Here is a 23118-nt window from a genome sequence, read left to right as displayed (position 1 = left end):
ATCTCTTTGAAACATGATATTGATCTTTTTGAGAGTGATGAACGTGTTTGTTCCGAATCTACCCGGGAAATAGATCATGCTCTCTTTAGGTATAATGTCTTGTTTAAAGATGATTTAAATACTCCTAATGAAACTAGTGGTGAGAATGATGGTATAGCTTGCCTTGAAGGCTATAGCCAATATGCTAACCTACTATGGAGTGACAACATTCGTCCTAAAGATGGAAATCTCTTTTTGAAAGATGAGAGTACTCTTAAGGGTAAGAAATGTGTAGTCCTTCTTGAAAACCCGAGGGCAAAGGTGTCATTGACTCCTTGGGGTAATGTTCCAAAATGTGCATCCTTGTTTGACACACTTGTGCCTAAATTGCATGAATTCCAACTTGTGGATGTCAAGTTGTCTAGTTATTTGAAGGAAAGAATGTGTATGTGTTTAAATGCTTATTCTTCACCCGTGAATGCCTTTGCACGTGATTCTTTTCTATACTACCTCTTTGCCTATGATGATGTCCATGCTAGCTTTGGATTTATTTTATGTCAAGATAGGAAGTTTGTTGGTCTGTCCATGTGTGTGCGTGATAATGCTATATGGATTTTATGGGCATTAGAACCAATCAAAACCCCCCCTTGGTGTGGTCTTTTGACGAGATAAAGAAGCAATGGTGTCTTATAGCTCATAAGATGAAGGAAGTTCTACCTTGTGGATTATTTAATGCCATTAGGACCTATGTAGTTTCTTTATGTCTTGGTGATTCCCGTAACCAAATCCTTTGTGCACCTTTTATTGAGCTTTTAATATTTAATTCAAAGGATCCTTGGTTATATTGCAAATATGTGCAACCTTGGCATGTTGAGATGATTTGTTGTGCCAGCCCTAACCCTCATGCCATGAGGAGTTTGTATTTGTTTGCCCTCTCTTCGGTTTTGCAAGGTTTGGATTCGAGGTCGAATCCTGCCTCCTTAGCTTTCGACGACATTATTCAAAGTCACTATGTGAAGAATCAAGCTTTAGTCGCATAGAGGGCATGGGATCATACTTGGAGGGGACGTTTTGAGACTACCATTGATCAAACCTGAGTGTGGAAGATTGTTTGGAGCCTTGAAGACTTAAGGACTCTTAGGTTTGGACCACCTTTGTTGGTTCACTGTTTTGGTGCCTTTATTAAGGGCATTTTGGTTACTTATCCTTAAGGGCATTTTGGACAATTCATATTATTTTCCAATACACCAAGGCCACCCTTGGTCATTAAGGGTAGTGTAGTCTTTTTTGCTTTCTCTTGTAATATACTATAAGTAGGATTTTTTATGTCTTCTCTCACTAGTTTTATGAAAGATGAAAGATTGAAACATTAAAAATCCTCTCTCTTGAGAGTAGAACACTTAGTCTTAGTTAGGGCTTGGAAAAGCTAGTATTGATCTTTGCTTGAAAACGGTGGATCTTGAGGTGAGTTGATTCCCTTGGCGGTCACCGTAAGAGTGTGGTTTTGATTATTAAATTCATTAGGGATTTTTGAGTTTAATACACTCTTTAGTTCTTAATCTTGTAATAATCTTGGTCTCACTATCTATCCTTTACTTTTGTTGTTGTCATCTTGTGTAGTGGACTGTTTTGGGTCCTTTATTGAATCCGAAACTTGTATTATTATTATTCATCTTGTTCTTCATATTTTGTAGCTATTTTTGGTGTTATATACACCATTGTATCTTGTATTCTTCTTGTTGATAGCGAATCCGAGAGTGGTCTCCATCTTGGTCCTCGGATCCTTTAGATTGGGGACTGATTTGGAGTGTGTTCGTGCCTTCCGTTATCTTTCTCGTATCACCGACCTATAAATGTATCAGTACCAAGCTTACAGGAGGACTTGAATACCCAACTACATTCCGGCAATTTGCACAGCAATACATAACTGAAATATACGTTAAAAAAATATATCGCCAATATGAAGTTACATTAACCTGTTTATACATGAATCACCATATACCATATGAATCACTACTTCAATCAAAAAATGAACCAATTAACCAATGAATAAACAATTAATATGTATCACAAATCTGAACTTAATCAGTTATTCTTTTTTATTATATGGCTCACCAGTTATATGAATCACCAGACATATGAAAAAAATGTAACTGTATGTTTATTGATATAGGTGTTGTCTGCTTCTGATGTATGTGCATATTTCATCGAATGTAATTTTGTTTTATGACATATAAAAACAGAGAATGGAGCATGATCATTGTTAGCAGATTGGAATTGAGAGGGACAAGCAATAAAAGACCCCCTGCACACAAAAGCAAACACATGTCATTGCGCTAGGTGGTTTATGTCCACCTCTCCCTTAGCACCAGATTGTGCAAGTCCAATTATCACAGCTTTACCTCCATCGCGAATGCTTTGCACACACTGCAAGAATATTTGTGATTTCCCCAAAGCTTCAACAGCTACGTCAACACAGTCAACACAGTCACGAGTTTCATTGAAAAAAATTCAGAAATTTTAGATGGGAGATCAATTTTTTTGTTCCAAAATTGAAAAACTTTGAGCTTCTAATTTGGTTTGCTTCAATTTTGAACTCGTGTCAAATGGAATTGCATTTTTAACGCTTGTAACAGTTTTGGCAAGATTTGCATTGTTAAAATCAGAGAAAATCAATTGCTTCCTTAAATAACTACCAGATCTGTTTCATACGTATCACCATTTAATATGTATCACCACTTAGCAAATGTATCACCATTTCAAATTCCGGGATAAGATGTAATTAGCAAAAAAAAATCGAGATTTTATGTAATATTACTTAAAAGTATCAGGGATTTATGTAAGTTACTCAATAATTATTGTATATATCTTTGTTATTTAGGCAAATATCCTATTTAGTATAACATTTGAACTCAATAAAAAGAGGTACACGCGCGAGGCGCGTACACCTAAACTAGTAAAATTTGAAAGACTATATACATCATTAATTTAAGATCATAGAATTTAAAAGATTATACACATCATTAATTTAAGATCATAAAATTTTAAAAAACTTTTTTTATTTTTTAAACATTGCATTCAATCAAATTAAGATACTTAGATTGAAACGAATACAATACTATTGAGTTATTGAAAAACAGTGAAAAGGATTAGAGCAAGGGAACACAGAAGGTCAAGACAACACAAGTTGTGCCAAAAGTAATTAATGCACTTCATTTGTCACCTATCAACCTATTAGGAAGGAAGGGATATTAGAGACGTCATTTGGCGCGAGATATCACAAAAAATAACATATGTATTAGTTATATTATTTTTATACATTATAAACCATGATGCTTATAATATGGTACTATTCATATTTTTATACACTATATTTTTAATTCAATAAATTGAACAATCAATTAAAAATAACGTCAATGATATAGGCAAAACTTAAAATACTCTTCGCCGGAAAATTGCTCGTCGACAATATCATGTCAAAACTTTTTCTTTAAGTTTATATGTGCTCAAACTCAGGTAGACACTCATATCCTATGTAGCTTTCTAGTATGTACAAGTGGCAATTGATTTATATTTCCATTTGGATAGGATTAAAAAAATTTCTTTTTAGCTTAAGTGATTAAAAGCTTAAATAAGTGATTTTAAATTAAGCAGATAAGTGTTTGGATAGAAGTGCTGAAACGGAAAAAAAATCTATTGATGTGTTTGGTAAACAAGTGTTGTCAATCACTTTTTTATTGTCAAAATGACTTAAATATTCTTAAAATTGTTAATACATAATAACGTGAATTATTTATGATTTTTAATTCTATACTTCAAAAATAATTTCTATTTAAATGCACTTTCAATGTAAAGTGATTATGCCAGGTCAATTTATAAAGATAAGTTACTTTTTAATTTTTAAATATTAAAAAATAAAAATTTTAAGATATTTTTTATATAAATATAGTATTATATTATAATATTGCAAGTTTGTAAACAACATAAAATTTTTAGGAATGAAACAAATTATTAAAAAGAATCAATTTTTAAAATTTAAATAACATGCAAGGATTCTATATGAATGGATAAAGAAGAACTTACCACAAGCTCGATTTGACGATAAAATTTTTGAGTGTTTTCTTATGTAATGATGAATTCTCTAAAAATAAAGGAGAAAGATGAAGAGAAAATTGGAGGGAAAAGATGAAAAAAAGCAGCAAAAAGAAAAAGAAAGAAAAAACAATAAGGGATACAAAGTTTAGGGTATTGTTGGAATTAAAAAAATATATAAGGGATAAAAAGGTAAATGTTTTGATCAAACGTAAAAAAAAAAATTTAATCTAAAAAGTAAAAAGTTGGAGGTATCCAGCTTCTCAATTTTTGCTTTTTTAATCCACTTTTAACTTTTTTAAACTCTTTTTAATTTTATCAAACACCTAAAAAAAGCTAAAAAAAATGATTAAAATTTAGTTTGATCAGATTTTAATTCTATCCAAACACCCTCTATGTCATATATTTGTCTACTTATTCGGAGTTGGATAGCGTACATTTTAGTAAAAGTTAAGTTAAATGATAAGTTATGAATTAACTGTCTTTTTTTTTTCTTTACAAAAAGTATGATTTTTCACCTAACAAGAAAACAGGCTTCATAATAGAGTCTTGACTGTTCATTACTTTCTCAATTGAGTAATTGAATTTGGGGCACTTTTCACCTAACGAAGAGGAAAACTATACTCTTTTTATGTAAAGTTTCTTAAAATATTCATGTATGGTCACATCATTATTATGAACAAGGCGTGGGGTCACCTCTGTTGGTATTACAATTGAGTTTTTCTGTTAGAAAAAGAAAAACATGAATTCTTTATATTTGATCAATCTTTGGTAAAAAGTTTTAGACGCTATAAATAGAGGGTTTTTTTTTTTTTTATTCTGAGTGAATTGTGTGACGTTGTCCCTCTCGATATTTTATATTCTTTGAATTGCTCAACTCTTTTTATGAATGTAGATCGATTGATCGAATCACTTTAAATTATTGCTTCCCTTTGGTGTAATTTCCGCATATCTTCTTATTCATGGTCTTTTTAGGTGTGCTTCGCTAACTTCCGCATGACATGTGATTAGTTCGATCTTAACAAATGGTATCAGTGGGAGTGAGGTTCAAAAACTCATTTTGGTAGTGTCAATTCTACTCACAACCTACTTGACGATAACGAAGATTTTGATTTGAGAGATACAGATGGAGGAGATTAAACTTGTTAAAGTCTGTGAAGAAAGTGAAATAAATTTATTTTGTTAGAAATTCAGATCAAGGAGGAGAACCTCTGGAAAAAAGCTGAAAGGAAGGTGTGACGACTTTTTTTTCTTTTCTGGTTCATTCTTTTTTAAAGAACATAAAATATTTTTTTGATTTATTCAAAAAAAATTATCATGTGTTCTTAGAGAATGGTGGCGGTCTTTTTTTTTTTCGATGAACAAGATAGCTATGGTGGAAGGTTTGTTAAGGGAAGAAATATTTAGCGGAGAAGAAAGAGAAAAAGAATAGAAAGGAGGAAATAAAAGAATAAAAAAAAGTATGTTTTTAGCTTTTCACAAGTTTGTTTTGTGTCTTAAACATGCAACTTGCCAACTTGCCAAGTGTACAAAAAATGTCAAAATGACCTAATCAAACCCTCCTACAGATGTTTAATTGAGTGTTTAGAAAAATAGTGTCAACTTTAGATGTGCCGACGAATGATTTAAACAAAAGAAAACCATAAGCTTATCTTTTCACATATCATATGGGGTCGTTTGGCAGAGTGTATAGGAATAATGCTAGAGTGTATAGAAATAATGTTGAATAAAATGTATTAGTAATACTTTTATTATTAATGCAAGTATTAGTAATGTTGATATTAATTATATAAACATTAGGGAATGAAAAATAAAATGATAACCTATCTTTTCACATCTCATAACGGTGTTACTTGGGCATGGTACAGTAGATATCGGATTATCATATTGAAATTTTTATTTTTATTTCAAGGCTATCTATCTTTGTTCAACATACCAAACTACATTGTTGTAAACAAACTGTTCTAGTAAACTAAATTAATGGTTGCCTTAATAATATGTTAAATAGAAACTACCAATGTCATGTAAAAAGGAAAAAAAGGAACTAAAATGTCTACTTATATTTTAACCGAGTAATATTATTCAATAAATAGAGTGCATCAGTTCTGCAACCATGTGCTCTATTCTCAATATTGACTATTGGGTTATGGAAAAAGTAGTACCAACAGTAATTGATAAAGTTCAATTGTCATCAATCAACCTACTGGAGAAACCTACTTCTCTTAACTATACACCCAAACCTAATAATCTTAATGGGATGGGGGTGGGGTGCATGAGTTGGGGTCGGTGGGGTGGAGATGGAGATCATGGTTGTTGAGAAGGAAAGAATTTAGACATCATTTGGTAGGAGGTATTAGAGAAAATAATATGTATTAGCTTTGATACTATTGAACCCCTTGCCAAGTGTACCAAGAACGTCAAAATGGCCCAGTCGGACCCTTCTACAGATGTTTAAACGAATGTCAAAGTAAAAAATGGTGTCAACTTTAGATGTGTTGATGGATGATTCGGTCAAAAGAAAACCAAAAGCTTTATGTTTTCACATATCATAATAGTATTACTTGGGCTGGGCCTACCATATCATGAATATGTGAAGAAGATTCTTTCATTCCCCACAACCATGATCCTCACCCCCTCTTCCCATTGATTTTCAATAGGTTTGGTGTGTAGTTAAGAGGGGTAGGTTTTTCCCATTAGGTAGCATTGGTGACAATTGAATCAAACCAATGAATGTTGGCACAACGTGTGCTGTCTTGACCCCATGTTGTAATCCTTCCACTATGAATGTTGAAAGTCGTTGGGGGTCCAGGGTGTCTACCAGCGAGTTTCTTTAATTTTTTATTTATTCTCAGTCTTTCTCTATATAAATTTTTTCTCCGTGTTTGAGTCAAGTTATTTATATCATGTGAGTTCCTGTCAAATCCTCCAAACTGTTTGTTGTTGGACTATACCCTTGAAGAACCAACATTCAAATTCAGTAAATATGTAGTATCGCAAAGATCAAGCTCATTGTGGGTGGGTTCTTGAACAATAGGACAACGTTCAATTAAGACATACATATCAAGACTCATTAAGTTAATGCGATTATCAAAAATTTCAACGGTGCGGAGAAATAAAGACAAAGAATCATCACTCCAAATACAAGTCTCACCATATGTTGTAACTCTATTGGCTGAAAAGGATGTTGGATATCGTCTGATAATACCACCACGTCTTTAGAATTACTTTTACCCATTTTGTTCCTTAGTAGACGTTGCAATTGCTCATATTTAAGAGATAATGAATACACTTGCATAATTGTAGGTATCTTACAAAACCGGCTTCATGTAAAACACAACCACCCTAATATAAATTTAGTCTTACTGAATCCTCATTCATCTTTATACAACAAAAAGATAACTTCTATAACTTATTCAATAAAACAAGGAATTGAAAGAGAGAGTTAACTCAAACAAAAAACGGAGAAGAAACTTATATAGAGAAATACAAAGAATAAATAAAAAATTAAAGGAAGTCATTGGTAGGTATAACGACTTACAAATCACTGGCCCACCAGTAACTTCTAAATTGTTGGGCCAAGGGTGTTTTATTCCTTTTGTTATTTTCCGACATTCATTGTCCCCTTAGGTATTTTTGCTCCAAAAATTAGCTCTTTCAGCTCCGAACTCATACTCATAGCATGTTTGATTTAGCAACAGAACACTGAGAGCTGTTGTACATAATATAAAGACTTACTAGGATGATAGGTTGTGGTCGAAAGAAGTGGTAATGATGCATCAACTTGAACCAAGCCATATGAATGTGGAACTTATACATGTTTGATGTTTTATATCTGTGATGAATGGTTTAGTTTTCTAATTTTAAAAGGTAGACATTTAGCATTAACCTTAGCATTTCAAGTCTCCAAGTGGGGCTCTATTGGCCACCTACGGCCTTGGCTTTTTAGAGATTTCCGTTCCTGTGTCATAAGACTTGTAGCTCGGTACTTGTGTATCCTTCCAACTTTAAGTGTCTCCTTGATTCATCTAACTAAACTATTCGAGTGTCTTCTTGTTTTTGCGCACACATATGTAAGGCGTGGTTCATCTAACTCAACTATTTTAATACATGACTTTTGTGACTGCGATGAGAGTATGGAGGGAAAGGCCCTTTTTCTCTCTTCAATTTTAATCTATTTATCAATAGGCAAGTTTGCGCAACAAACTCAATCTCGCATTGCCAACTAAACCTGATGAGAAGGGTGCACGGGCTTCATGAATACAATAGATAGTCTATTGTATGCAGTCTTACCTTTCATTTTTGCCAGAGGCTGTTTCCACGGCTCGAACACATGTCAACAACTTTACTAGCTAATCTAAGACTCCCCTTCGACGTTACCAATAAAAAAAAAAAGAAAAAAGAAGGAGAATGTTGTGAACAGAAAAGATGTACTGTCTACTCAAAATTGAATTTATGCTATTATCACATTTGATTGCATAACCATTTACATAATTTGATGTTAATATCCTAATCTTTATCAACTTTTGGGTATAACCTCCAATTTATGTGGTGTACTGTTGAAACCTTGAAGTTTTGATGAATGACAATATGAATGAAACAAGTTGATATACGTGTTCCACTGATCCGACAAGTTTAAGAGTGCAGTCTACGGTATAAATAATTAAAAATCAGAATGATTTAATTCAGTGCAACTGGAAACTTCAATTTACTGATCACGTGGGGAATAGAACAAGTTGAATTTAATTCAAACACTTGATGATAAGGGAAATCAAGTTGAGTTGAAAAAGAAGTCCTACGTGAAGAAGGAGTTTCACTTCTGAGCATATCCTTAAAAGTCCTATGTGTATAAGGAGAAAGATTCTGAAAATTAAAGAAGTCTATGCAAAACATACAATTTGAAGGACTCTTTGGAGAGTTGGAGTTTGACTACAACACTAAGTAGACAAGAGTTGGAATTGAAGAAGGAGTCTCACTTGAAGTAAAACTCTATGCAATGAGAGATGATTGAAGGGGAAGTTTGAAATAAAGAATGACTCTTTGAAGAGTTGTGCTTAAATAGAAGATGCATCAGTCAGAATAAATTACGCACTTACAAAGCAGAAAAGCACAATCGACAGATTGACTTCATGAAGTGCTACTTAATCACTGAAGAAACACATTGAAGAACCTGGTCCTAAGTATAGAATCCAGCTAAGAGTTTTAGTGTTGATTTTTAGAGTTGTTCATTGTGTTTGAACTATTGATATAATATTAGTTTCAATGAGTTATAAACTGAACTAGGAGCTACTCTTCGAGTTTGGGAAAACTCAGAGATTTTGGGAATGCATACCTTGGGAGGTGTGTGTATAGTTAGAATTAGAGTTTATAATCCCTAGTCGTAGTTTTAAATGAATTAAAGTTTATAATTCCTATTTGTTGGTTACAAGAGTTTTGTAATCAGTCGTAGTTGAGGCTCAGGGTTATTTAGTGAAGTTAGGGTTATATCCTGTAGAGGTGCAGGTCGTAGTTTTTTACACCTTTTTGAGTCGGGTGTTTTCCACGTAAAAATTATTGTGTTCTTTACTTACTGTTTTACTGCTTCCCTGGAACACGTCAAACAACCCGTTTCATCCAGAGGTAACTCTTACGTTAAAGTCACTGATCAGTAGGGAACGTACAATAATAAGTGGTATCAGAGAGAGATTATCTTAAAAAGGGCTATCCCCTAAGACAAAGATCAATAGGATGAATTTCGCACCACCTACTGGTCACAGTGAAGGTCAATCCACTATTAGACCTCCACTCTTTGATGGTTCTTACTTCATTTGGTGGAAACCTAGGATAAAAACGTTCATTCAAGGGGAAAACTACAAGTTATGGGACAGGATCACTAATAGTCCTACTATTCCAATGAGGTTAAAAGATGGTGAACAAGTGAAGAAGGTAAGAAGTAAGTTTCCCGCTGATGACTTAGTGGCATTAAATAAAAATGCTAAGGCTAAGAACATCTTAGTCTGTGGACTAGGACCGACTGAATACAACAGAGTGTCAAACAGTACCACTGCTAAGCAAATCTGGAATGCACTTGTCAATGCATATGAGGGTACCTCTCAGGTAAGAAAATTCAGGATTACTCTTCTCTTTACTGAATACGAAGCTTTTAAGATGAAAGAGAATGAAACCTTGCATGAAATGATGACAAGGCTTACTGCCTTGACAAATGAGTTGACTTCTTTGGAAAAAGTCAACACTGTTGAAGAACAAGTTGAAAAGGTGTTAAGGGTGCTACCAAAATCAAAATGGAATGTTAAAGTGACTGCTATTAGGGAGGCAAATAAGGATCTCACAGGTATGACACTAGATGAACTAGTAGGAATCTGAGAACTTATGAAATAGAAATTGATGGAACTAAAGAGCTAGCAGCCCCTGAGGATACCTTAGCTCTGAAGGCATCTGACAGTGATGAAGAAATTGAACTTGATAAAAAACAAGTTGCCTTTATAGCTAAGAACTTCAGCAAATTCTTCAAAAAGAAGAAGGGAACAGGTAGCAAGAAATGGTCCAATGACAATCCAAATGGATGCTATAAGTGTGGTAACAGTGATCATCAGATCAGGGATTGTCCTGTCTAGGAAATAGAATGGAGAAAGAAAAGGGCTGAAAAGGAATTAAAAGAAAAAACTAAAAACAGGGAAAAATATTCAATGGTAGCAACTTGGGGATCTGACTCAGATGATGATGAAGTTGATGAAACAGCACTCATGGCTCTTGGAGATTCAGACTTGGAGGAAGAAGATGATGCTTCTGAGGTAAGTATACTTGAACTTAAAGAAAAGTTGCATTTGTTTTCTAAAACATAACTTATTTCCTTAATGAGTGCTCTAATTAATGATTTTCAAGAATTAACTTCTGATAGAGATGAGTTTCAACAATCTTGCAAGTCTCAAGTTTGATTTAATTGATCTAGAAACTTGTAAGAACATTGTTGAAAAGAAAAACTGCACTCTTAAGGAACATGTTAGCAGACTTGATTCATCAAACCTGACCCTCAAATCTGACTCTTTCTGAAAAAGGAAAAAAGGTCAAAAGTGAGGAACAAGAAAAATTGAGTCAGAATTGACTAAGATTAAACATGAATACTTTTGTGAAAAAGAAAAGGTTAGTCAATTGAGTTAAGAAGTTTCTAAATTGAAACTTGATCTTGAAAGAGCTAATAGATGGACACATTCTCCAAGAATTATTCATAAGTTAGGTCAAAGAACTCATAATGAAAAAGCTGGGTTGGGCTTTTATAAAATTTCTAATGATATTAAAGATCTATGCTATATTTGTGGTAACCAGGGGCATCCAACCAGTGAATGTCCAGTTGCAACAAAAAGCAAATCAAAAAGCATAATCCTAGCAAAAAATATGGTTCTATGTTAGCACAAGCTAACAAGAAGGTCAGAACTGGCCAGAGAAATAGATCATATAACTTGTTGCCTCGATGGGCTAAAAGAAACCTTATACATTTTTTTTCTCATAAGAAAGGACCCAAGTTTGTCTGGGTTCCTAAAGTTAACCCTTAATTTGTTTTGCAAGTGAGAGTGAAAGGAGGCAAGCAATATTAGTACATGGATAGAGCTTGCTCAAAGCATAAGACTAGAAACAAATAAAGTTCCTTTCACTTACCACATTTAAATGGGGAATGAATCTTTTGGAGATGGTAAAAAGAGCACCATTATTAGATCAGAAAGGATTGAGAGAACTAAAATAAAAGACTTTTTAAAGATGGTCAGATTTGGAGTGTTCGTGTAAGGGGTAAGCAAGGGAGATTTTTTTTTTTTTTAAAAAAAAAAGGATGACAGTGAAACTGATGAGCATGCACAGGAACATATTGTACCACCTGGTTCAACTGTTGTACAGACTGAGGGCATACTAATAGGGGGAACAACAAATCAAGAAATTGATGCATCAATAATACCAACATAAGCTGATGATAATTTTGTTGGTAATTCATAAGAATTGGTGTTGTCACAAGAATCTTGAGATATCTCATGGGAATCAATTGCTTAAGACTATGGTATTCAAATTAAAGTAATTTCACTCTTGAGGGCTATAAAAATATTGACTATATGGGTTACTTAAATGACTGGAGAAACACCAAAGGCACTAAGTAGAGAGCATTTTGAAAGGAATAGGTTAGATTTGGGGATGATTAAAATTGCATGAACTCCCCTCACTGATTGACTAGAACAACCATTTTTCTTTTTAATCTTATTAGCTAAAATGTTATTCAATTCAGTCGTACATATTTAGTTGTGTGTCCCAATTCCAGATTTTTGACTCTTCTAACCTAATTTTGTAATAGATTGTGCAGAAAGTAGGTACAAGCAAGCAATTGTGACCACAAAGTTCTTCTTATCAAGTATGCTCTACAGTGACATAAGCATAGGCTGTCTAAGTTGAAACAGTTGAGCACACCTGTTCCATTCCTCACACTTCATCCTCCCCTTGTCCTATGATGCTGACGAATTGGTTGACCAAAATTTCTTTGACTCTCTCCAAATGGTTGTGCACAAATGTGTTAATCCTACACCAAAAATTCCTTCTTCTCTCTCAACAAAAATATCAGTTTTGTACCATAGATTTGCCAAGCTTGATCATCACTCACATGCAGCATATGTTTTCGAAGAATGAAAAGGGGCATGCTCTCTCTTTTAGTTCCTAATTGGCAAAGATCTTTTAGGATTTCTCAATCCAAGTTTAGGTTTGACTTTTCAAACAACAATGGATGTTTTCGAACAGATGAATCATGCTTCTCTACTTGGTTCAATAAGGAGGGATAAATCTCATTGCAAAAAAAATGATAAGAAAAATGATTTAGCTGAGATAAATTCTGAACTAGAAGCTGCATCTGACAGTCATGAAGCGAAATAAGTGGTCCTTCAGACTAGAATCATGACTTTGAAGCTTGACATTGATTGAGAAAGGGATGAAAATGTTTGTCATCATCAAAAAGGGGGAATTTGTTGAAACCTTGAAGTTTTGATAAATGACAATATGAATGAAACAAGTTGATATATGTGTTCCACTAATCCGACAAGTTCAAGAGTGCAGTCTACGGTATAAATAATTAAAAATCAGAATGAGTTAATTCAGTGCAACTGAAAACTTCAACTTACTGATCACATGGGAAATAGAACAAGTTGAATTTGATTCAAACACTTGATGATAAGGGAAAGCAAATTGAGTTGAAAAAAGAGTCCTATGTGAAGAAGGAGTTTCACTTCTGAGCATATCCTTAACAGTCCTATGTGTAGAAGGAGAAAGATTCTGAAAATTGAAGAAGTCTATGCAAAACGTACAATTTGAAGGACTCTTTGGAGAGTTGGAGTTTGACTACAATACTAAGGAGACAAGAGTTGGAATTGAAGAAGGAGTCTCACTTGAAGTAAAACTCTATGCAATGAGAGTTATGATTGAAGGGGGAATTTGAAATAAAGAATGACTCTTTGAAGAGTTGTGCTTAAATATAAGATTCATCATTCAGAATAAACTACGCATTTACAAAGAAGAAAAGCACAATCAACAGATTGACTTCATGAAGTGCTACTCAACCACTGAAGAAACACATTGAAGAAGCTGTTCCTAAGTATAGAATCCAGCTAATAGTTTTAGTGTTGATTTTTAAAGTTGTTCATTATGTTTGAACTATTGATGTAATATTAGTTTTAGTGAGTTATAAACTGAACTAGGAGCTAGTCTTTGAGTTGGGGAAAACTCAGAGACTTTGGGAACGCATACCTTGGGAGGTGTGTATGTAGTTAGGAATTAGAATTTATAATTCCTAGTCGTTGTGTCAAATGAAATAGAGTTTATAATTCCTATTTGTTGGTTACAAGAGTTTTGTAATCAGTCGTTGTTGAGGCTCAAAGTTATTTAGAGAAGTTGGGGTTAAATCCTGTAGAGGTGCAGATCGTGATTTTTTACACCTTTTTGAGTCGAGTGTTTTCCACATAAAAATCATTGTGTTCTTTACTGTTTTACTGCTTTCTTGGAACATGTCAAGCAACCCGTTCCATACAGAGGTAACTCTTACGTTAAAGTCACTATCAGTAGGGCACGTACAATAACAAGTGGTATCAGAGAGAGGTTGTCTTAAAAAGGGCTAGCACCTAAGACAAAGATCAATATGATGAATTCCGCACCACCTACTGGTCACAGTGAAGGTCAATCCACTATTAGACCTCCATTCTTTGATGGTTCTCACTTTATTTAGTGGAAAGCTAGGATGGAAACATTCATTCAAGGGAAAAACTACGAGTTATGGGACAGGATCACTGATGGTCCTACTATTCTAATAAAGTTAGAAGATGGTGAACAGGTCAAGAAGGTAAGAAGGAAACCTGTTCCATCTAGAGGTAACTCTTACATTAAATTCATTTATCAGTAGGTGATACAAGTATGATCATGATCATGACACTTTTGAGTATTTTTGAAGACTAGTCACTAAAGGCCCTTTTGTCATTTTGTCTATTATTGTAATGTAGTATAAATAGAACATTGTAGGTTTTACTTCTTTAGTTGATCATTATTATTGAAGAATACTTCTCTTAGAGTGAGAGAAAGTCCAATTGAAACTAGGGCATAACATAACGGTGGATTCTCTTGTGTGTTGCATTTTGCTTGATACGTTGGTGCTTGGGTGGTCGACACCTCTCTTGTGTCAATTGTAAGAGTTAGGTGTTTGTTGTGTGAAGTTTTAAAGGTCCAAGAGTGGAATATGCTCTTGGGTTGTTAAGACTACATCAACACTTGTCTAACTACCTATCTTGTGTCTTGTTTTAGTTTGAGCTTCTTGTGTTGTTAATGTAACCAGTTTGTTCTTGTTGCTATTGTAATATTGTGGAGCTTCATCTTGTGTTGCTAAACTTGTTGTTGGCTGGCTGTTTTGGTGTATTAACACCTTGTATCCTCTTCTTTCTTGTTCTAGATAGTGAATCCGAGAGAGGTCCCCATTTGGTCCACGATTTGTTGTGATTTGTGGATTGTTTTGGGGTGTGATTTCGTGTTCCGTTGTTTGTTCCATATCATTTGATATCAGAGCAAGGTTTGATTTTGTTCCAACAAAATCAATCTTGGATTGTTATCTTGAAAAAAAAAAAGTTATTGTTCACGTTTTTAGGGTCTTTCAAAAAACTTGATTTTTGTGTGTTTCTAGTGTTAGATCTTGTTCCCTAACACTATTAGAGTATAGAAATTGAAAATCCCAACAAAAAAAGAAGTGTCAAAATCGAAAATCCCCCCAAAATATACTAAACCCGTTTTTGACCCTAGGTCAAATTTTGAGTTTTTGATTTTGCATTTTTCTTGTGTTTTTAGTGTTAGATTTGTATTCTCTAACACTATAGGAGTATAGGGTTCGAATTTGAGCTAAATTGGAGGTTATTTGAGCCATCCACCAATATTGAGCTTGAGTTTGAAGAAACTTGAAGGTGGGATCTCATTGTGGGAGGTTGTTTTGAAATAACGTGTGTTTTGTGTTGGTATCTTGATTGGACCGTAACTTGAAAGTTTATTTTCGATACTACCACAATGGAACCCGAGGATTCAAATGCTCAAACAATGGATAATAATGCCATCAATCTCATTTTGGCTCGCCTTGAAATTATGTCCCGAGATGTGGCTAGGTTGAATGTGGGTCTTGAGAAATTAGATACGGATGTGGCATCAATGAGTGGGAGATTAGAACGTGTGGAAAGCCAAAGGAGTCGACCTTCTACCCCTCAAAACATTTCCCCAACTAATACTCCCGAGACCTTGCACCAAATGCAATATACACCAATTGCCATAAATCAAACCAATTTTTACTCCCGAAGACGAGAACAAGATAGACCAAGCCATCCTCCACTTCACCAAGTCCAACAAGAAGGGATTGGAACCCAAATACCATCACCAAACCCTAACCCTCCTATCCAAACTCCACTTGACCAAAGACCTCATTATCCAAATCCAATCCCACCACTACAAGCTCCACTTAACCCAAATAGACCCATCCATGTTGAGGGTTATAGTAGGGGAGGACAGCATAATGGTTATGGGCCGTATGATGATGTTTACTTGAGGGAAGAAAGAATGAGACGTAGACATGGGGAGTTAGGCCGAGAGGTGAGAGATGGCCACCCAAACCGAGATGTAGGTCTCAATTCCATCAAAGTGAGCCTTCCCGTTTTCAAAGGTGAGAGTGATCCCGAAGCCTACCTTGCATGGGAGTCATCTTGTGACAAGATCTTCCAACTTAATGATCTCACCGAAGAAAAAAAAAGTTGTTATGCTATAGCTCACTTCGAAGGGTATGCTAATACATGGTGGGAGTATGTTAAACGATTTGGAAATGAGATGATTGGGGGACAACCTTCTCCTTGATTTCGATTGAAGAACCTTATGCGACAAAGGTACTTGTCCGAGACTTATAGGCATGAGCTCCTTGCTAAATTGTACAATTTGAGGTAAGGGAACAAAAGTGTCATGGCTTACTACGATGAATTTCAACAATTGATGTTGAAACTTGACCACCGAGGCAAGCAAGTAAGTCATCACATTGTGCGCTTCAAGGTTGGATTAAACAAGGACATCTCCACTCGCATGACGCTTCACAAATTCGACGCCATAGATGGAATCTTCCATGCAACTTTGGAGGTTGAGAGGGAGCTCAAAGATAACTCATTCATGGCTACCCAACCCGAGGCCACCAAGGTTGTCCAAAAACATCCTCCAAGGTATGAAGGTAAATTGAATTCTACTTCCAATCCCAAGGGATTTCAATGCTTCAAATGTCAATGGTGGGGGCACAAGGCGAGTGAGTGCCCAAACCGGAGGAACGTGATCCTAAGGGAGGGAAAATTGTACTATCTTGGGGAAGAAGTAGTAATTGAATCGGCTAAGGTTGATGGCAAGCCTCAAGATGGAGAGCACAAAGAGGTTAAAATGCAAGGCGAGGAAGATGTAGAAGATGTGTGGCCGTGTGAAGGAGATTGTGAAGTGCCTTTGTAAAAGAGGTGAGGTTATGAATTTGTGGGCAAATTCCTCTCAAGATGGAGAGGATGATACAAGTATGATCATAATCATGACACTTTTGAGTATTTTTGAAGACTAGTCACTAAAGGCCCTTTTGTCATTTTGTTTATTATTGTAATGTAGTATAAATAGAACATTGTAAGGTTTACTTCTTTAGTTGATCATTATTATTGAAGAATACTTCTCTTAGAGTGAGAAAGAGTCCAATTAAAACTAGGGCATAACATAAGGGTGGATTCTCTTGTGTGTTGCATTTTGCTTGATACGTTGGTGCTTGGGTGGTCGACACCTCTCTTGTGTCAATTGTAAGAGTTAGGTGTTTGTTATGTGAAATTTTAAAGGTCCAAGAGTGGAATATGCTCTTGGGTTGTTAAGACTACATCAACACTTGTCTAACTACCTATCTTGTGTCTTGTTTTAATTTCGGCTTCTTGTGTTGTTAATGTAACCCATTTGTTCTTGTTGCTATTGTAATATTTATGGAGCTTCATCTTGTGTTGCTAAACTTGTTGTTGGCTGGCTGTTTTGGTGTAGTAACACCTTGTATCCTCTTCTTTCTTGTTCTAGATAGTGAATCCGAGAGAGGTCCCCATTTGGTCCACGATTTGTTGTGATTTGTGGACTGTTTTGGGGTGTGATTTCGTGTTCCCTTGTTTGTTCCGTATCAGTAGAGCACGTACAATAACATGTACTCTCAGTCATATCCTCGTCAACTTTATGAAGACGGGACGGACATTTTCGGTTATTTCTCTTGAGGTTCAAGGCTACAAAATGAGGCTCAGGAACCAGGTAGAATCATTCTCCAAGAGAAACTACATCTGTTTCGAGTGAATTACATATTCGGCAAGAATCATATCAAGGTTATATACAATAATCTTCACAAGGGACCCAACTTTTTGAGGCTTCCCAACATTTTCGTCATGGTTGAGACTGTAAACTGGCATTCTTCCTTGTATATCAAGTGATGAAGCAAGACAGCAACAATGAAGTTTTATTTTTTCTGGAAAGTTATCAATAACAAAAATGCTACGCAGCGACTGGCAGCACCGAGAAGGATGAGTTTTAGTAAGCAAGGGTACCAATGATCAAGCGTGTAGCCTTTTTTCCTTAGTACACCACATCTTGTGATCAGCCAGACCCCAGAGTACCTAAAATAGATCAACATATGACTTCTTAATCCCAAAATATGAGGTGCATTTGATTCAACAGCAGATCATGGCTAATGATTAGGTAGAAGGCTAGTAGTAGGTAGTATTAGTATTACTATTTTTGTATTTCTCTTTCCTGCTTTTCCATTACTACTACTTGTCTTGTATGCTTTGGTTTTCTTACTACCTTGCTGTTGTTACTGCTTATGTTTCCCTAAATGCTGTGATTATGCTTTCCTTGAGCCTAGGGTCTACCGGAAACAACCTATCTACCTGCACAAAGTAGGGGTAAGGGTTTGTGTACCCTCTACTGTCTCCATAACCTCTCCATAACCTCACTTGTGGGATTACACTGGGTATTGCTATTGTTGTTGTCGTTCTAAATTTGAGCAAGTATTTGTTAGCAAGGTTAACCGTAATGCAAGAAGAATTTAGACACAGTGGAGAAGGATTCACCAGACCTTTTAGCATTTGCAATTATAAATGCTTCCAAGGCCCACTTTGAATAGATATAATCTCCTACTATCGCAGTGAACACACCGTCCTTGCTTGCTACGAGGGTCAAGACAACTGGTAGCAACACCGACCACTGAAAGACAGATCAGTTTGTTAGTAGAGAATTGCCGCAATAGAGGATAACGGTTTTGTATTGTATGATCAAAGTACCGAGTACACACCAGTTGAGCTTGACCAGGTTCAAAGTAGATGGCAAGTGCATAAGCTATCCCAGTAACACAATAGACGACACAAAGCAAGATGAGATAATTATCCAAAATTGAAGATCTTGGATTGTTGAAGAAGTAGAACATTGAGAGATAAACTGCAGGCCTTACAATAGTATTGATATGATCAATCATATCCTTGGCCAGAAAGTATGCCAAACTGCTCATGACAGATGCACTCTCTCCAGTAGTGTAATGTATCTAGAGAAAATGATCTCAGAGACGGAATCTCGGTGAGAAGAGCTGGAAAACATTTTGGAAGATTAGAATTAACGTAAAGTGAGGTAAGGTAATGAATATATATGAGGATTGCCAGTAACAAGGAACTTACGAACTGCAATGCCGGTATAAAGGTTTCAATACTCACTTCAGCAAGTGTTCCCAAACAGAGTCCAACTATCCTGGCTTCTCGCAATCGCTGATTGCCAACTCTGACAATATGAAGTATCATAGATGCCAACCATCAAAACAAATGCATGCTCAAAAGCATTTGTAAATCAATTAAAAGAACTGATACACATTTTTCTCATGAACTGTTGCATGAATACTTCCCCCTAAATGTGTGAAGAAGCTTCACAGTTTGTCATCCTACCTAGTTGCTTACTCCGATCTATAGTCTAACTTTATAAAAAGAAAATGTAAAAGGGTTGCCGTATGCGTGGAGTCCGGGGAAGGGTCAGACCATAAGGGCCTGTTTTACGCAGCCTCACCTTACATTTCTGCAAGGGGCTGTTTCTACGGCTTGAACCCCAGACCTCCTGGTCACATTGCAACAACTTTACCAGTTACTCCTAGGCTTCCCTTCGTATAAAAGAAAAAAGTACAGCGGAGAAATCCCAAATATTTGCATATAGTACTGCAAGCATGAAATAAGCACACACACACACACACCCATCTTGAACAATATTAGAAGGTATACAACTGAAAAGGACAGAAACCTATATGTACATTTATACACATGCATCTTGAACAATAATTAGAAGGTATGCAAGGAAATACTTGTATTGAAGCAATACACCAGGGGCTTTCCGATTGGACAAGTCCAACCACGTCAAAAAGTTGAATCGCATGCGGTCCTTCTTCTAAACAACATTGAATTTGACATCTAATGACAGGTCCCCAGATTGATCGGAGGTAGCAGTTGCAGGACTTGCTTCATCAGTTGAAGATTCTAAAATTGGTGCATTTTTGGTCTGGTATGGATGAGAACTGTTAAAAGCTAATGTTGACCATCATTCTATGACCCAATGAACCCGTTCTGAAAAAGAAAAGAAACACCACTCTCTAGATCATGAAAAAAGCACAAACAGAATTTACACAAAATTTGCATCTAACTGAGACAACAATTGGATGTTGTATAGCTCCCAAAATCCTGACAATGGAAGTTTACTTCTTTCCTAAAACTTCTGATTGTTATCTGTCATTATCTTTTCTATAGATTCCATATGGAGCTTTAATTTAAAGCTATGTGTTTGATGATGAGCACACATATTTATGTATAAAAATTCAAAGCATTAGTATAACGTTTACAGCCAACGATAACAAAACCTTGGACTGATAGTCAAGAGCACTGGATGATAAAACAAATGACCAGTCTTTGTTCACTTACGATTTGCTGTCAGACCACATTTGAGTGACTTTCTATTCAATAGAGAATTGCAGCAGAATTTTTCCTTTTACCAACTGAGCTAAGAGTTGTAACAGCATACCAAAATCCTGACAAAGAATAAAATTTGTAAGTTGATAACTATAATCATTAACAAAAACCTGAACGGTGCTGATGCTTTTAGTTACATTTATTGGGAGGCAAACATTTATATTTTTCGATAGATAGGAAAAAAACCTTGTGTATTATACACCTTTGAACTCTATTAGAGCTGCCAATTGACCTCTATTAATCAAGAACTGAAGGCTTCTCCGTTGTTCAACCTCTAGCGACTAGCATAATCTTAATACATCATGATATGCCTGCTCATTTTATTAGCCGTAAATTCATCTCTGGCGTAAATTGATTGCATGTTTCTGACCGTTCACGATTTTCCTTTGCGATTCCCTAAATTGACTGAAGTTTAGATGGAGACAAGATTAAACAACTCCTGCAATAACAATCGATAAATGACCAAATCAAGCTAATACACAAGCAAAGGGAATTCCTCAAAACTAACTTTCAAGTTTTCTGGACATTAAATTGCAACAAATTGCAGTAAGTAAACATAGCATCATATTTTGAACAGCTTATATGCATCAGCTTTAACTAGTCACCGCGGACACCGTGCATAGCGGTAGCTTTAGTGCACCGGGCTGCCCTTTTTATATGCATCGGCTATAACTAGATGAATTAATAAGAAATGACTCTTTCTTTGTTATGCTGTCTATCATAAGATAAAATACATACCACTATTACTACAATATAAGCATTGTGATAACTGAACATGAGTAAATCGTCTTTCTGCTATCTAACCTTGAATTTATTCCGGGCAGGTTGAGTAATGGGCATCATTTGAGGGGAACTCCATAATCTCCAAAGTTATCAGCTTAATGTTTATGTCTCAGTTCAAATCTCTGAATATTCAAAACAAAAACACTGATATTTTAACCAGTCATAAAGATCCAAATACTGACAAAAGCTCAGTGTTTGCTATCAGATGCAGTCGTATCACGCTTGAAATCTAAGTTGCGCTGACTCATTCACTTTTGATGCCGCACCCGTGTCGGATTCTATAAAGATACACTACTTTGGGGGATCCAACACGCATCCACAGATATTTTTGAAGAGCCCAAGCAACATGGCGATGTAACATGGCTTGAATAATGAAAGCAAACATTCAATGTGTTTTCCTATTTCTTTACTCTAGCTTGATGCAACTGTTGTCAAGGTCTTGGCTCCCTAATTGAGAAAGTGAGGTTGTATTTCTTGGACCCTTTATCTCTGTAGAAGAGACGAAAAAATGCAGAACAAAGCGGAACAGCTTTCATGATGGTGAATCATATTTTCATCTGCAAGATTTGAGGGAGAACATAAGTTAACAGACAAGAAAAGAGAGTATGTATTGAGCAATCAATTTTCTGTAGCAATTTATCTCAATTCCTACCTGAACTAGATTCCTTTTTGAATGTTTCAGTGCAAGTATAAATACTTTATCTTGATCTGAAGATGCTTCCTCGGCTTCACAGAGGCAATAGATGCTACACACTGGTCAAAATAATTAAACAAAGAAACAGAACTACTAACAAACAAGCAAGGACAAGTAACCAAAAAATCAAAAGACGTTACGAAAATAGAATAACTTACATCTACCGGAGCACCACTCGTTTTAATCATTACAAATACTCCCAATCAATATTTATGAGCAATTTTTGTTAACATACCCCCTTATCGAATTCTAGATGTGGTTTGAGCAATAGAAGCTCCACACTGCTCAATAAGATTTAAAAAAGAGAGAATTAAAAAAAGAACAAAGGGAAGTAAACAAAAATAAGAAGCTTCTGAGGGAAAAGAATAACTTGCATTTGTGAGAGCACCATTCGGTTGAAATCATCAAAGGTATTCGTCATCAATCTCTATGGTGGAGATGTGAGCAATTTCTGGCCAGTACTCCCCCTTGTCAAATTCTAGGAGTGGTTTGAGCAATGAGCAATTGTAAATAGATAGTTTAGAGAGGGAGGAGGGCATCCCTTTTCCTGGAAGAGATTGGAGATTAGGGCAATCCTCGGTGGTCAGCTTAGAGAGGGAGGAGGGAAATGCTGATTCGGGAAGTGATTGGAGATTAGGGCAATTCTCGATGAACAGCTCAGAAAGAGAGGAGGGAAGCCCTTGTTCCAGCAGTGACTGAATTTGAGGTAAATTACAAGTATGTAGATATTCAAGAGAGGTGAGGCTTTTGAGAACTTGGCTGCTAAATGTTGTCAGATTGTCTATGGTAAGCCTTCGAATAGAGCATGGCAACTCCCAATTCTCACCATCAACAATCTCTTGGTCACTGCCATTGTGGATGATGTACAACTCTCTGACAGAGGGGAGTTTCTGTAAACGCCACTCCTTTCGGCCGTTCACCAGTTTCTTGCAATCATCGATCCAAAGGAGTTGTAAACTGAAGGGCAATCCTCCATCAGGAAAGGACTCTATTTCTGGACAATTC

At 35.7% G+C, this 23118-nt stretch overlaps 1 protein-coding gene across 6 annotated transcripts; it reads right to left on the bottom strand.

The window, feature by feature from the left end:
* Nucleotides 1-17883: 17883 nt before the first annotated feature.
* Nucleotides 17884-22394, bottom strand: LOC107847484 (ABC transporter G family member 28). Of its 6 annotated transcripts, XM_047405765.1 has the most exons (10): nucleotides 22272-22394; nucleotides 22072-22172; nucleotides 21441-21976; nucleotides 20823-21075; nucleotides 20589-20695; nucleotides 19979-20237; nucleotides 19311-19410; nucleotides 18935-19222; nucleotides 18719-18846; nucleotides 17884-18257 (listed from the first exon to the last, which is right to left on the bottom strand). In XM_047405765.1, the coding sequence occupies exons 8-10, from the start codon at nucleotides 19145-19147 to the stop codon at nucleotides 18101-18103; spliced, it is 498 nt and encodes a 165-aa protein (XP_047261721.1). In that variant the 5' UTR covers nucleotides 19148-19222; nucleotides 19311-19410; nucleotides 19979-20237; nucleotides 20589-20695; nucleotides 20823-21075; nucleotides 21441-21976; nucleotides 22072-22172; nucleotides 22272-22394; the 3' UTR covers nucleotides 17884-18100. The 6 variants fall into 6 exon arrangements, 5 of the variants coding, with proteins under 5 accessions (XP_047261721.1, XP_047261720.1, XP_047261722.1 ...); XM_047405764.1 differs by having other exon boundaries at nucleotides 22072-22392; XM_047405766.1 differs by having other exon boundaries at nucleotides 20839-21075; nucleotides 22072-22392.
* Between the last annotated feature and the right edge of the window lie 724 nt (nucleotides 22395-23118).

This window comes from Capsicum annuum, unplaced genomic scaffold (genome assembly GCF_002878395.1).
Source record: "Capsicum annuum cultivar UCD-10X-F1 unplaced genomic scaffold, UCD10Xv1.1 ctg81348, whole genome shotgun sequence".
Lineage (NCBI taxonomy): Eukaryota > Viridiplantae > Streptophyta > Magnoliopsida > Solanales > Solanaceae > Capsicum > Capsicum annuum.
This window is presented reverse-complemented; position numbering and strand designations above follow the sequence as displayed.